The sequence below is a fragment of the Lepisosteus oculatus genome, chromosome 20 (assembly GCF_040954835.1).
Source record: "Lepisosteus oculatus isolate fLepOcu1 chromosome 20, fLepOcu1.hap2, whole genome shotgun sequence".
Taxonomy (NCBI): Eukaryota; Metazoa; Chordata; class Actinopteri; order Semionotiformes; family Lepisosteidae; genus Lepisosteus; species Lepisosteus oculatus.
Window position 1 is genome coordinate 6,678,586 of NC_090715.1, and position 12,317 is coordinate 6,690,902.

At 36.3% G+C, this 12,317-nt stretch overlaps 1 protein-coding gene across 1 annotated transcript; it reads right to left on the reverse strand.

Annotated features, from left to right (window-relative positions):
• Window positions 1–551: 551 nt before the first annotated feature.
• shcbp1 (SHC SH2-domain binding protein 1) lies at window positions 552–12,062 on the reverse strand. Its single transcript, XM_015368364.2, has 13 exons — window positions 11,704–12,062; window positions 10,990–11,187; window positions 10,062–10,177; window positions 9,200–9,408; window positions 8,693–8,788; window positions 7,434–7,664; window positions 7,055–7,232; window positions 6,474–6,594; window positions 4,742–4,873; window positions 3,529–3,647; window positions 3,327–3,413; window positions 2,790–2,931; window positions 552–1,416 (listed from the first exon to the last, which is right to left on the reverse strand). Exons 1-13 carry the CDS (start codon window positions 11,918–11,920, stop codon window positions 1,088–1,090), a joined length of 2,175 nt encoding a protein of 724 aa, XP_015223850.2. The 5' UTR covers window positions 11,921–12,062; the 3' UTR covers window positions 552–1,087.
• Between the last annotated feature and the right edge of the window lie 255 nt (window positions 12,063–12,317).

Consider the following 12,317-nt stretch of genomic DNA (forward strand, 5'->3'; position numbering starts at 1 on the left):
GGCTTTTCACAATGTTTTTTTTTTTTAAAAACTGCCCTCCGACTGCAGCAACTTACACCCACACAGCAAGGATCATTGAAATAGTGGTGAAGCAAATCCCAAAATAGAAGCCATCAATTTGATTTTGTCAGTATGCTTCCCCCATAGTGCTTTGAAGCCAATAGATAAAAGCCATTTGCATTTAAATAATTATCATTTACACTATTAAACACCACCTCAGTTTTAGTGGAGAGTAGAACTACTCCAGGCAAGATTTATGGCTTCAAAAGAAGCTACAAAATGTATACTGGTTGGTGGGACAGTCAATTATATATTTAATTAAACTGACAGCAGTGTAATGAGGTTTTGGTGGGCATTTAATCCCCAGCAATGTAATCAATTGGAATTAAACTTTAATTGCAACCGTCTAAAGTAAGGATGCATACAAAAGGTAGAGCCTTAAGCCAGTAAACCCAATAGCTTTTCTTATGTCCTGTTGACACTGCAATTAATGAAGAAAGCCACAGAAAGCTCTATTCAATATAACTTAGAATATTGATGGAACAAAGATACAAGCCTGTTAATTTTTATTTGAAACTTCTCAATTCAAACCCTCAATAACACAAATTCAATAACACATTGGTGATCGAGTACAAAAATGACAACTTGTCCCCAAGAACAGATGAAATCAAAACGATGCCCTAATTTGTGAGTAATTATATTCCCATCCCCATAGACAAAATGCTAGTGAAGTTTAAGAAAATTAAACCATGTGCATGCAGTAATTACTGTTCATCATTCATATATAAACGTTTACAGCATTTAGTGCATGAAAATAAAAGGAAATACTAGTACTACTTAAAAGGCTCTTTACAGTAAACGTAATTGCATTAGTGCACAGCAGAATATTCAACTCCTGCTTGAAGCAGTCTTACTAAGTTAAAAGGACCAGATAAAAATGTAAAAGTTCTTTGAGCAGTCTGGTTTCTTTCAGTGAAAGTGTATTTTGCTGTCAAGTTCTTTAAATAAAAGAATAAATATACTGTATATGTGCAATATTTAGTGTTTTGTATCTGCGCTTTCACCCTACAACAGGATTGCTGAAAACTCAGTACAAAAAAGTGCCAAAACTTCCTTTGCCATTCCGCCTGAACTGATTTCCCTCAATTGACACAAACATTTCCTGCGACATCAAACTGTCATCTGGCTGCGTTATTCCCAGCTCCATCATCTTCTTCTTCTGCAACTGCTTTTTCTTGGCAGATGTGGCCACCAGTTCATTTTTAATGACATCGTTGCCCTCTGTGAACTCTGGAGGACCTGGCTTGTCTTCCTGTGCTTTTCCTTCCATCAAACATCGCTCTGTCTGAGCACTGGCCATTTCTGCCTCCAGGCTGGCTTCCTCTTTCTGACCTATTCCATTCTCCTGCAACTCATCTGGAAAGCAAATGTGAGGCAACAGCCGACAACCAATGTTTATTATATAGATATAATCCAGGATACAAAAGAACTGGTCTTTTTTCAGTTGCAATACATCACTTCCAAATAGTACATTCTGTAAAGTACCCTTTTCTAAACATGTTTCTCTTTTTCTTTCCAACAATTAATCGAGGAATAAACGGCAATGGATTTTGCAATCTAGCATTTTGTTGTGAAGCAGGCATACCAAAAAATAAAGCAACAATGTTGTTGGCCTTAGGGCAGTTATACTGTAAATTCCTTGAGAATGTATCGCAGACAAATGGGAACACTCTGTCAATTTATTTTCTGAATACAGAAAAAAAGTTGCTGTGCACAGAGAAGAGTAAATGGACCAAGCAGAGCTGAACTGAGGCCACAGTCTGTGTGACAATGAAACTCAATTTGTGTAAGAAAGTGTCAAGGGTGCCCATGCACAGTTACATCTCACTATGCCATTCATCCAAGTTTAGAATCTGAAAGTGATCAGACTGAAATTTGCCATTTGATTAATAGTGCATTTAAAGTTCTCAGGTTTAGCAGGTATAACTACACCAGAAGCAAACTGTCAGTTCTACTTACCAATAATGTGTGTTCTGCATTCATCCTTAATACTAAAACTCAATCAGGACATCAATCCACAGCATAGTAATGCCCTCACCAGCTTTTAAAATACCAGCTAGAATAATCTGAGTAATCAGTCAGGAGATTTCATTCTCAAATGTTTAACTATAAATTTGTGAATTTTAAATCTCAAAAGAACATGCTTTTTTTTAAAAAGTTTTTTGTAAAAAACTACAAATATCCATTAACAACCTAATGAAACATACATTAGTTAAAATGGCATTTTTTTACCAAATGAAGCTTAAAATTTAAAATTATAGGCATTTTCTCACATTCACCTGCTATGCACTGCAACAATTGTACTCATAGAAATTCAAATGGCATCCTACTGAATATTCCATTAAATTCTGTGAGGCAGCTGAAAACGGTCTTTTGTTATTTAAAGCCATGCATCCTCCCAACCTCATTTAGAAATTAAGCATTTTCATTCGTGGATGCCCTTGACTGAAGGTCAGGCCTATATTAGTTAAATATACTTTCTTCACAAACTGGCGCAGAGTTATGAAAAAATGTTAATTCTACTGAACAAAAGGGGGAAAAGAATCATTGTGGACAGGACTTTTTCCCCTCTGGGGTTTTAATAAAATTGTATTCACATGAATACATTTTCATGGATATTATATTCTGAAAAACTGAGCACTTTTTTTTAGTATTGCAGGGTGGTTAACTTGAATTTATGCTTTTAAAATGGAAAAAAATTAAAAGTGGCAAAAATTAGAAATGGGTACCTTGAAAAACTGCTTCAGTACACTTCCTCACTCGAGTCAGATCAGTTGGTTTAACGAGGATGACCCCATAGCCTTCATTGTTGTGGATCACATTGTTCGTCATAGTAATTTTAGGCATAGTATATAATTCATCAGTGAAGTCCTGAAGCAAAGCACAAAAAGACAGCTGCCAAACAGTTCTAACAGTGAATAATAACTAACAGACAGTAAAAGATAAGGACAAAATGAGTAGAGAACCTCAGGGCCTAAGATAAGAGCATAAGACGCAACTTAAGGTAATTAAAATGTATGATCTTTGTTTTTGTAACTACTTTTAAATCTTTTTTACAGAATCCAATTTTATCTTGGGAAGTAGATAATGCACTGTTTGCTACTGGAACTAGATTTAAAGAAAAACGCTTTAATGGAATAAAATAGTTATTAATGGAATAACCAAACAGACAAAAATGAATTAACAAGGAGCAGGGAATTCAAAGAGAGTTAATAGATGCTCACAAGTCATCTGATATAATTCAGGCATAGATAATGTACTCTCACCTTGATAAGTATTCCCTCTTTGCAATGGTGAATTCCATTTCCAACCAGACTGCAGGTACTGCCTGGATATATTTCTATACCAGCACCCTACAAACAAGCCAATTCTCAATCAAAACTCAGAAGAATAATACAGAATGTTACTTTAAACAGAATCCTAAACATGACAGGAATTTCAGAACATGTCAGGGAAATTCACTTTTACCTTTGCTCCATATAAGTCGCACAAGTTCATTGTCAATTCCGCCGATGTCCGCACAATAACTCCTGTTGTTTCACATTGGAACACACAGTTTTCCAAGAGCATTTTTCCTTGACGAACACCTTAAAAGACCAATCATAAGTGTTGACAAAAATACACCAGCACCCTAATGGAAAACTGTCAGTTTACATCCAGTCACCCTCAATTAAAATACAAAAAAATAAAAGATTAAAGCAACTTATATAACATTATTTTGATGTATGATGTGAATTTAATTTACTTTTAATTCATTATGGGACAGTTTAAGAAGTCAATGTAATAGAGGTATCACTAATATATTGGGGGAAAAAATACTTCTGGATTTTAAAAAGCTGGAGTTTTAATTTTAACCAATACAAATAGTTTACAATTCTTTATAAAAGAAAAGGCCAACAGGCCAGGACAAGTTAATATACAGAGCATAATGTGAAACATCACTATGTATTTGCATGTTATACAGATATAACCATACAGATTTTAATTGATAAACTGATCATTCGAGACTGGCCTGGGATATACTACTGTGACGTTAATGTTTTCATAAGCACTGAATCTCTTCATTAGTACAAGATGTTTTGACTACAATAGAGGCAATTTATGCAACTGAATGTCATATATGGCAAAAATCAAGAAAGAAATTCAGAAGGAAACCAATTTTCCCCACTTATCTGCAGAACAACTCCTTTGCACTGGCAATATGACTCAAACTGCCAGTAACAGAGTCCTAGAAATCTATGCTTTGTGCATACCACACCTGTGGGTTTCAGGGAGTGCAGTGCAGACCAATTGGTAGGGTTGTTAAATTGTAATTGTCTGGACAGGAGTTTTTAATCCTTGTAGAAATCCACAAATGATTTGATAGCAACTCGACTGCCCAATGCTACAATGATCAAGTTCCGAGACCTGAAAAAATATAACTTCCAATGATAACCTGCACAAGCTACTGCCCCATTGCTTTCAATAATATCAACCCTATTGATTATAAATCAGCTTAATTTACTCATGTCATGTTTGTACAATAAAATGTCAGTGCACCTATTACAAAAAGGATGGTCATTTTCCTTACAAATCCAGTTTCTTTTATGATTGGTTTCTTTTGATGTCAAGTATATATTCATTGGCCATAAAATAATTTATGTGGTTTTTTGAAGGCCAAATAAAATCAAATATTACATACATAAAATGCCCTCAATTGCATCATGCTGGATAAACTTCAAGTTGGAAATCTTGACATTGGCACCTGTTGAATCCACAAAGTTATCCCCCTTTCCTTTCTTTTCAATGACAACATCATCAGGTAAACCAAACCCTGAGAAGAAAAAAAAACAATCAACATAGGTCCTGGAAGAATAACCCAGATTTTCAGGAGCAGAACAAACCTGATCTGTGAATGTTAGAAGAATGCAACTGCTTGATCAGACATATTTTAAAAACCATGACAGGTACACATACTGCCAATAGCTTAAGATAACCACGATGCTGATAAATTGCACAAATGCATAAGAGAAGAACAAAAATCTAATTTGCCTTTAATGAGTTTTTAATAAGGGTGCAAAACATACATAACTGATAGTTTATTAAAATAAAACAAGAATCCCAAAACACATATGAGAAACTTTAAATGAAGAAATATGAGGACGAAATGTACTTTTCAGGTTTTGTGAAAGACCTTTGTTCAATATTGCAAAAAGCTTTGCTAAGCAAAGGAAATATTAGTCATTAAGATTGTACTGTACATAGCTGCTCTTGCGGAGAAATTCAAACTATTGAGTTACTGGGATATGCAAGTCTAAAACATGAATGTAGACCATGAGAAAACCACATTCACCACAATTAAAGCCACCAAATTTCTACCAATGCTCCTTGAAAATCATGACAATTTTTCAAACCGATTGATTATAAAAAAATGGTCAAAATACATACAAAAACTCAACTACACTATTTTCTCCCATATCAACTAATTCAAGACCAATACATTACATTTAATATGCCATCTACCTATCAATAAATTAATCTCCATGAGCATACACATACCCAAGTACAGCACTGTGAACTATGCCAAATATAAAAAGATCTTGCCATTTCCTGAGCATCTAGCAGCAGTTTTATTTTCATAGTTTTTACTTGTGCTTTCAGGGATTCCCTGCACTGTGGGGAGGCTAAAAAGGAATGCCAGTTAAAAGCCTTTCCAATCTTTGGAGTTCTTACTATCTGACTTTCCAGGTCTTCAATTTGCATAACATGACTGACAGAGCACTTACATCTTTTACTCCCCTGCACTCCATTTTATACATTATCCCCATTCATTATTAAATAGTTATTGCACCATCAAGCTCAATTTACTTACGAAGTACACTCATCCTCTATTTTACAAGTTTATGTTAATTTTATGAGCATTTAGAATTACTTTACCTTAAAAGAATATACTTATATTAAGTATACTTTTACTGTACGCACTGACTGACCTTTCATCAGTGCCTGAGACTATAACTAGTAAATCCTATGAAAAAAAAGGTTAAAAGGCAATATTTAAGATAAAAATATCCAAATCCCCAGGGCAAACTGGATTTTATTTTCACAAGGAAGCATCCTGCTCTCAATGTATTGATTTAATTTTTCTGCAATAATACAAATACAAAGCTTTTGTAATTTGCTCAGCAGCTAAAAGTTCCAATTAAATTCATTCTTAGGGAAAGAATGAACTGAACTCAAACTCCAGGCAGAAAAGCTGCACATTTTTGAGTCCCCAGAATAACAATTCTTGTCAGACCTTACAGAAAACAGAACTAATAATTAGATCTTGTATTTCCTTTGGAAAAAAGCCAAATCAAATTAAAAGAAAATAGAGAACTACTTTATTTTTTCCCCACCAATAGATATACCATCACCCAGGGTTGTAAGTGGTTTACCTTCCACCTCAATGGAGTCTGGAATACTAAATGAGCCATTCACAGCATACTGGCCTGGGCAGACGAGAACCACATCACCATCATGACAGACATTCACTGCTGCCAAAGGATCACTGTGAAACTGTGAAAAGAATATGAAACATCACTGCAAAAAATAAAGCACTTCACTTTCAAGAACTGAAATTTGAATAACATTTAGTAAAATCCTTCAACGGCAATCAAAGGGGTTTCATAAACGTATTAGCTAGTACTATTCGCATTTCTGTAACTGCAAGGAAGATTCCTTTTAGTCAAAAACCAAACTGTCACTGCAAAAGTAACTTAACATTCCACTTTTGTGTAAATGAAAATTAGAAGACCTGACATACAGTACCTCACCTAAGATTTAGGCTATCCCTGCTGCCAAGTTAAAATTAGTAAGTCGCAAGGATTTATAAAATAGCCATTTATAAGAGAAAAACATTTCCCTGGCCATCCTTGTTGTCACTAGATTTTATCAGCCAAAAACCCTGCCGTTACCTGTAAACATCATCTCAAGAAACATTTAAATTTTGTTTGGACAAGGATTCATTAAAAGATACCTGTAGCTCAAACTCCTCACTGGAAAAATCTGGACACAGTTTATTTTTCATCAGATTCTGCAGCTGGCTAACATTCATGGAAGCAGACACAACATGTACGATCCTCTCTCCTCCGGGGCGACGACCCTTTGCTCTGCTAGACTGCAGGCCGGAGTTCACCTTGTATCCCAGCACGTACCTGGAAAGAAGTGATGTAGATACAAAGATTAATACTGTACCTGTCACAGGACTGTTGAACAACTGTCTGATTAAAACTGTAGCAAGAACCATAAAGACAAAGACTTGGGATGATTTTATATGTTACTTGTTGGTAAAAGATTTTTTCGCCTCTGTATGTGTTCCCTTATTCGTGCCACTGATTCAAAGTTTCGGTGGATACCTGAGAAGTGGATTTTCTATAATCTTCAGCTTGCGTTTCAAAGACTCCATCTCCTCGTACATTTTCAAGCCTTCCACCATAGAAACATTATCCAGTTCAGACTCCGAGTCACTGTTGATGGTGTTTCTGAGGCTTGTAAATTCTTGGTACTTCTCTTCACATTTCAAGAGAAAACTGTGATACTCCGCAACCAAGCCAGTGGGCACCCGGTCTTCCAGGATATCATAGTACCTGGAACCACAAAAGGGGAGGAAAACTTTGTATTCACTCATTCTCCAATTTCCATATCTATATTTTCTGTTTCATAGCGCATACCACATTTATGACTGCTTTGCAGTGTGGAATCGGGCAGAAAATGCATCTTTCTTTGCACATACATTAAATAGTAAAAGGTAACCTCATATGAAGATACCTTTTATTCTATATTTCCAGTGTGTGTGCGAGGATGATATTGTATATGTCAGCACACCAGTACTCAATGACCTTATCAAAAGTGCCTAAGGAAGTCTTGCACCAAAAACCCTGGTATTCGTATTACAAGGTCAAACACATAAGAAATCCTTGAAGTAAGTAGGAATACGAGTAGAATGCTTCAACAACCTGGTCTTGTGATGTCTCTCATCTTGTGATGCATCTTGTGCTGCTGCTTTTCTTCATGCATAAATAATGTGAGCAATCACAACAACGTGGGACTAATTTTTCACAGTGCATTACATTTAATCAGGCATTCACAGCGCTTAAATTCAAAGTAAATGTCTTGCATTGGAAATTGCAGAATGCACAGAAACTGCATTTCACAGAATAAAAAGGTGAATAGGTGAAAATGTTCTGTAAGGGAGAATGTAGCATTTCACATGCTACATAAACATAGCTACATTTAAAAGGACAAATCTAAATTATAGAGAACCTTGATCTTTAAGGTTTATGTCAAGAAATAAACAGAGTGCTATATATTTTGAAACTGGGAAAGAATTATGAACGTTCTTTCTGCGGTTATAAAACTATGGAGATATACTGCCCTTTCTCCCCCAGCCTTTTTATTAACCCCAGCAACTGGTGTGGATTCACCATTTTAAATGGTCCTTGTCCTTCCTACAGTAAACAAAAAGCAGTAAAAATGTTACAGTAGTGCCAAAAAAAAAGACTGCAGTAGAATCAATCATATTGAAGACACTGCCATCTTGTGGAATGTCTTATAACCACACTATCCATGCTCAGAACACCAGAAACATTCAAATGTATTTCCACTACTAACTTACAGTCTTAGTCTTGGCTCCACACATCTGACAAAGTAATCGAAATCATCATCTTCATCCTCTTCATCCCACTTTCTCCAGATATGTTTGTAGAAAAACCTACCAATTGGAAAAATATATATACACCTTGTTTCTGTTGGCAGCAGTTAAATATTGCTATTCGTTTTAGCAAGTGTATCATTTAAGGGCGTTATATGTCATTAAAGAAAAGCACCATCATTGAGAGACCCAGCAAAGGAGTCCAATGAAACACTACCACTTACTGATCTACAAAAAACAAAAGCAAAACTACAGAATAATAAGGATCACTGGTTACAAAAAGGGGTAACAGTTTGTAGATACAACAAAAGTTTTCATGGAAATTCACAAGGCTTTCATTAACTTTCACTTTTCCAAGAACCACATTCATCATTCTCCACTTCAAACCTCTGTACAGAACAACAAAGTCAGGACTGTCTGGATTTTCTCCAGCTAAGTAAAACAAGTTCTAAATATGCATAAATAATTTACCTTAAGTGCTCTAAAGCAAGTGCTGTTTGATCGAATTCCCCTGATTCATCAAACACAACACTGAGTTCCTGCAAAGGCACTTGATGTTCTTTTGCCTCCAGCAGGTCCCTCATGGACTCCTCTGTGAGCTCACAGCCTTTTCTCTCACACAGGAGAGGCTGAACCAGCTCCACCCTGGCTTTCAGACTGGAACACTCCACATCCACCACCTGCAATGACAGTTAGAAAGGACTTCTGAGTCACCAATCTCAGAATTAAATTAAAAAGCTTTTAGCAACATTGCATAACACCTCCCAATTGTTCCCCGGACTTTTTTAAAATATAAAGCTAACTGAATGCATAAAAAGATCTAAAAACAGAACAAACCAGTGCACTGATTTAAGAAAAGCATCTTGTGACAAGGAAGGCATGATTAAAGTAAAAATGAAATTATAAAATGAAAATCAAGATAAGGTTGAGTGATTTTTTTGGGAATGGGAGAAACATTACCATTTTCTTCTTTTAGAAAAAGCATTACTGATCTCATGAAACCATAGATCTGTAGCACATTCCAAACAACTATTTTTGAATTGCACTCCAATCGTGAGTGGCAAACAATGCAGCTAAGTGTATCAAAAACAAGACAAATTAGAATTACCTTACTTTAACTGCAAGTAAATTTAGTTGTGCCCCAAATGGTCAATAGTATTGAAAGATTCTAACCCTTCTAAGAGACACCTAAAATGCCTGAATTTGTTTTCCTGTCAGTGCTTTGTACAAGATGTTACAAGAGTTGACTTTCAGTTCTATTGCCTCAAGCTCTCTGTACTTTTGCAATAAACAAAGGTGAAGAAGGTGCCCACGATGGTGCATTCAGACATACCTCAACCAGTACATCAAACACTTCTGTGCTCCACACAGCACGCCAGCCACAGGGCTCCAGAACCTTCTCCAAGTAGTCTGCAGTAAAATCTCTAACTTCTGAGGTTTTACAGTCACCTTCAGGGAAACCAAAACACACATTGTTAGGACTCATTTCTGCAATCTGTCTATCCATTATCAGACATCCAAGTATTACTGGTGAGGGTCACAGCAAACCAGAACATCCTGTAAGCACAAGACAGGGCTACATCCCACACAGCACCACAGTGCATCACGGGACACATATGCGCAAGTATGTGGAGCAATTTACAAATGCCAATTCAGCATGCCTTTGGAAGACCGGAGGAAACTCCTTTGAAACAAAGAACCGTCAGCACACCACTCCAGAACCAAATATCTGTGAAAACGCAGCAACACTGTGTGCCATATCACTGTGCCACACAACTCTGTATTCATAAAGATTAAATATTTTTAAACCAATGTGAGTATCTGCTGACCAAAACTGTGCCGTTTTGACCTTTAAGAACAAAGAGACCTTTTCATGGTTTTCATAAAGGATGGATTGTAAGCAATCCTGAAATAAAGTATCAACATCTGTCAGTGCATCCCTCAATTTTATGAAAAGGTTTCTGAAGAAATATGCATAGTACCTTACACTTATATAGCATTTATCTGGCCACTCCACTCAAAGAGCTTTACAGATAGTGGGGACTCCCCTCCACCACCACCAATGTGTAGCACCCATCCAGATGATGCGACAGCAGCCAAAGTGCACACAATATACTCAACCCACATCAGCTCTCAGTGGGGAGAACAGAGTAATGAAGCCAATTCTTAGATGGGGATTAGGAGGCCATGATTGGTAAAGACCAAAGGGAAATTTGGAACAATAGTGCAAAGTGAGAACAGTCAATATAGAAAGCAATTACCTAGCATGTAATCTTGATAAGCTTTAAACCTCTCATAAAACAGAAGCTGGTTAGTCTGGAAGATGTCAGGGAAAGCAACATTTCCTGTGCATTCTGCCCTCTGTAAAACTGTGCCTGGCTTGTCACTGCTGCCATAATCACTACAACTGTCATCATCTTCCTCGGTATCTTCATCTTCATCATTTTCCTGAAAAAGAACTAAGAAAACACAAAACAATCAAACTTAATACTTGAAAGATTTAAGGGAATCTTTTGGTTAAACAGCGTCAAGTTAACATCACTTTGTCGTATTTGAATGCCCACTATGTAATTCAGAGTTTTTATCTAGACCAAATTAACGGTGCTTCTCCCTTCAATCAAAACAAGGAGGTTCACCAAAAAACTCTAAACAAAGGGAGATCTGTTTCTGGACAAATCCTCAAGTTTGAAAGTTTAACTTAGACCGACAGTAATACACAAAATTGCTTTTAAGCTCGTTGCTAACAACGAAAGATATTCAAATACAGAGCTGAAAAAAAATCGGAATTTGATTGCATTAGTAACTGCAATAGCTTCGGTAATACCTCTTTACCTGTTTAAATATGATCGATTTTAACTTTGGAATGTTGCAATTACTACTAAGGTAACCTCAGCGAAAAACAGGAGACGCTCCTCTCACTCTATAAATTATCTTAGGCTGTACATTTTATATCTGAACAACAAACAACGGCCTACCTTGCTTTATATACAGAATTTCACCAGGCATCTGATCGATTCCAGCAGGTTCCATTTCAACTTCTGTTTCCAAATCGATCTTTTCTTGTATTTCATTTTGTATTAGAGACGTAGCCGCTCCCTCGTCACATTTTGCTACAGGCTTAATTTGCAACTCTGGAATGCCAGCGTTTGTTTCAGCCTGCATTGTACTTGCAGAGGCGATATCTTCAGCCATTGTACTTGTTAAGGTTAAAGCGAGTCTAAGTTACTTTTAAAAAGTGTGCAACCGTCTAACAAACTTTAGTGAAAGAAACCATTAAAACACATCCTATACTTTGCTCCTCCTGCAAACAAATTCAAAATTCCCCCGGTTAAGAGAAGACTGACCAATGAGAAAACAACATGAAAACGCAATTTCCTTTTCTGGTTAGGCTCATGACGTCATTGACTAAAAAACAAAACAAGAGCACGGCTCTAAAGAGCCAAAATGGCGTACAAGAACTGCAGTTACACAGGACTGTAATACATTACAAACAGGAGATGAGGTGTTAACAGAATTATTATAGCAGGCAAAAGCGAATTACTAATGAATGACTAAAAATTAATAAGTATTAATTCGATCTAATAAATTA

Excerpts from the sequence above, each read along its gene's own strand:
- shcbp1 (XM_015368364.2), bottom strand. The coding sequence starts at position 11,920 with ATGGCTGAAGATATCGCCTCTGCAAGTACAATGCAGGCTGAAACAAAC. Across the intron at positions 9,409-10,061 it reads TGTTTGATGTACTGGTTGAG|GTGGTGGATGTGGAGTGTTC; the intron begins GTATGTCTGAAT and ends CTGTCATTGCAG. Across the intron at positions 4,874-6,473 it reads AGACTCCATTGAGGTGGAAG|GGTTTGGTTTACCTGATGAT; the intron begins GTAAACCACTTA and ends TTTTCTTCTCAG.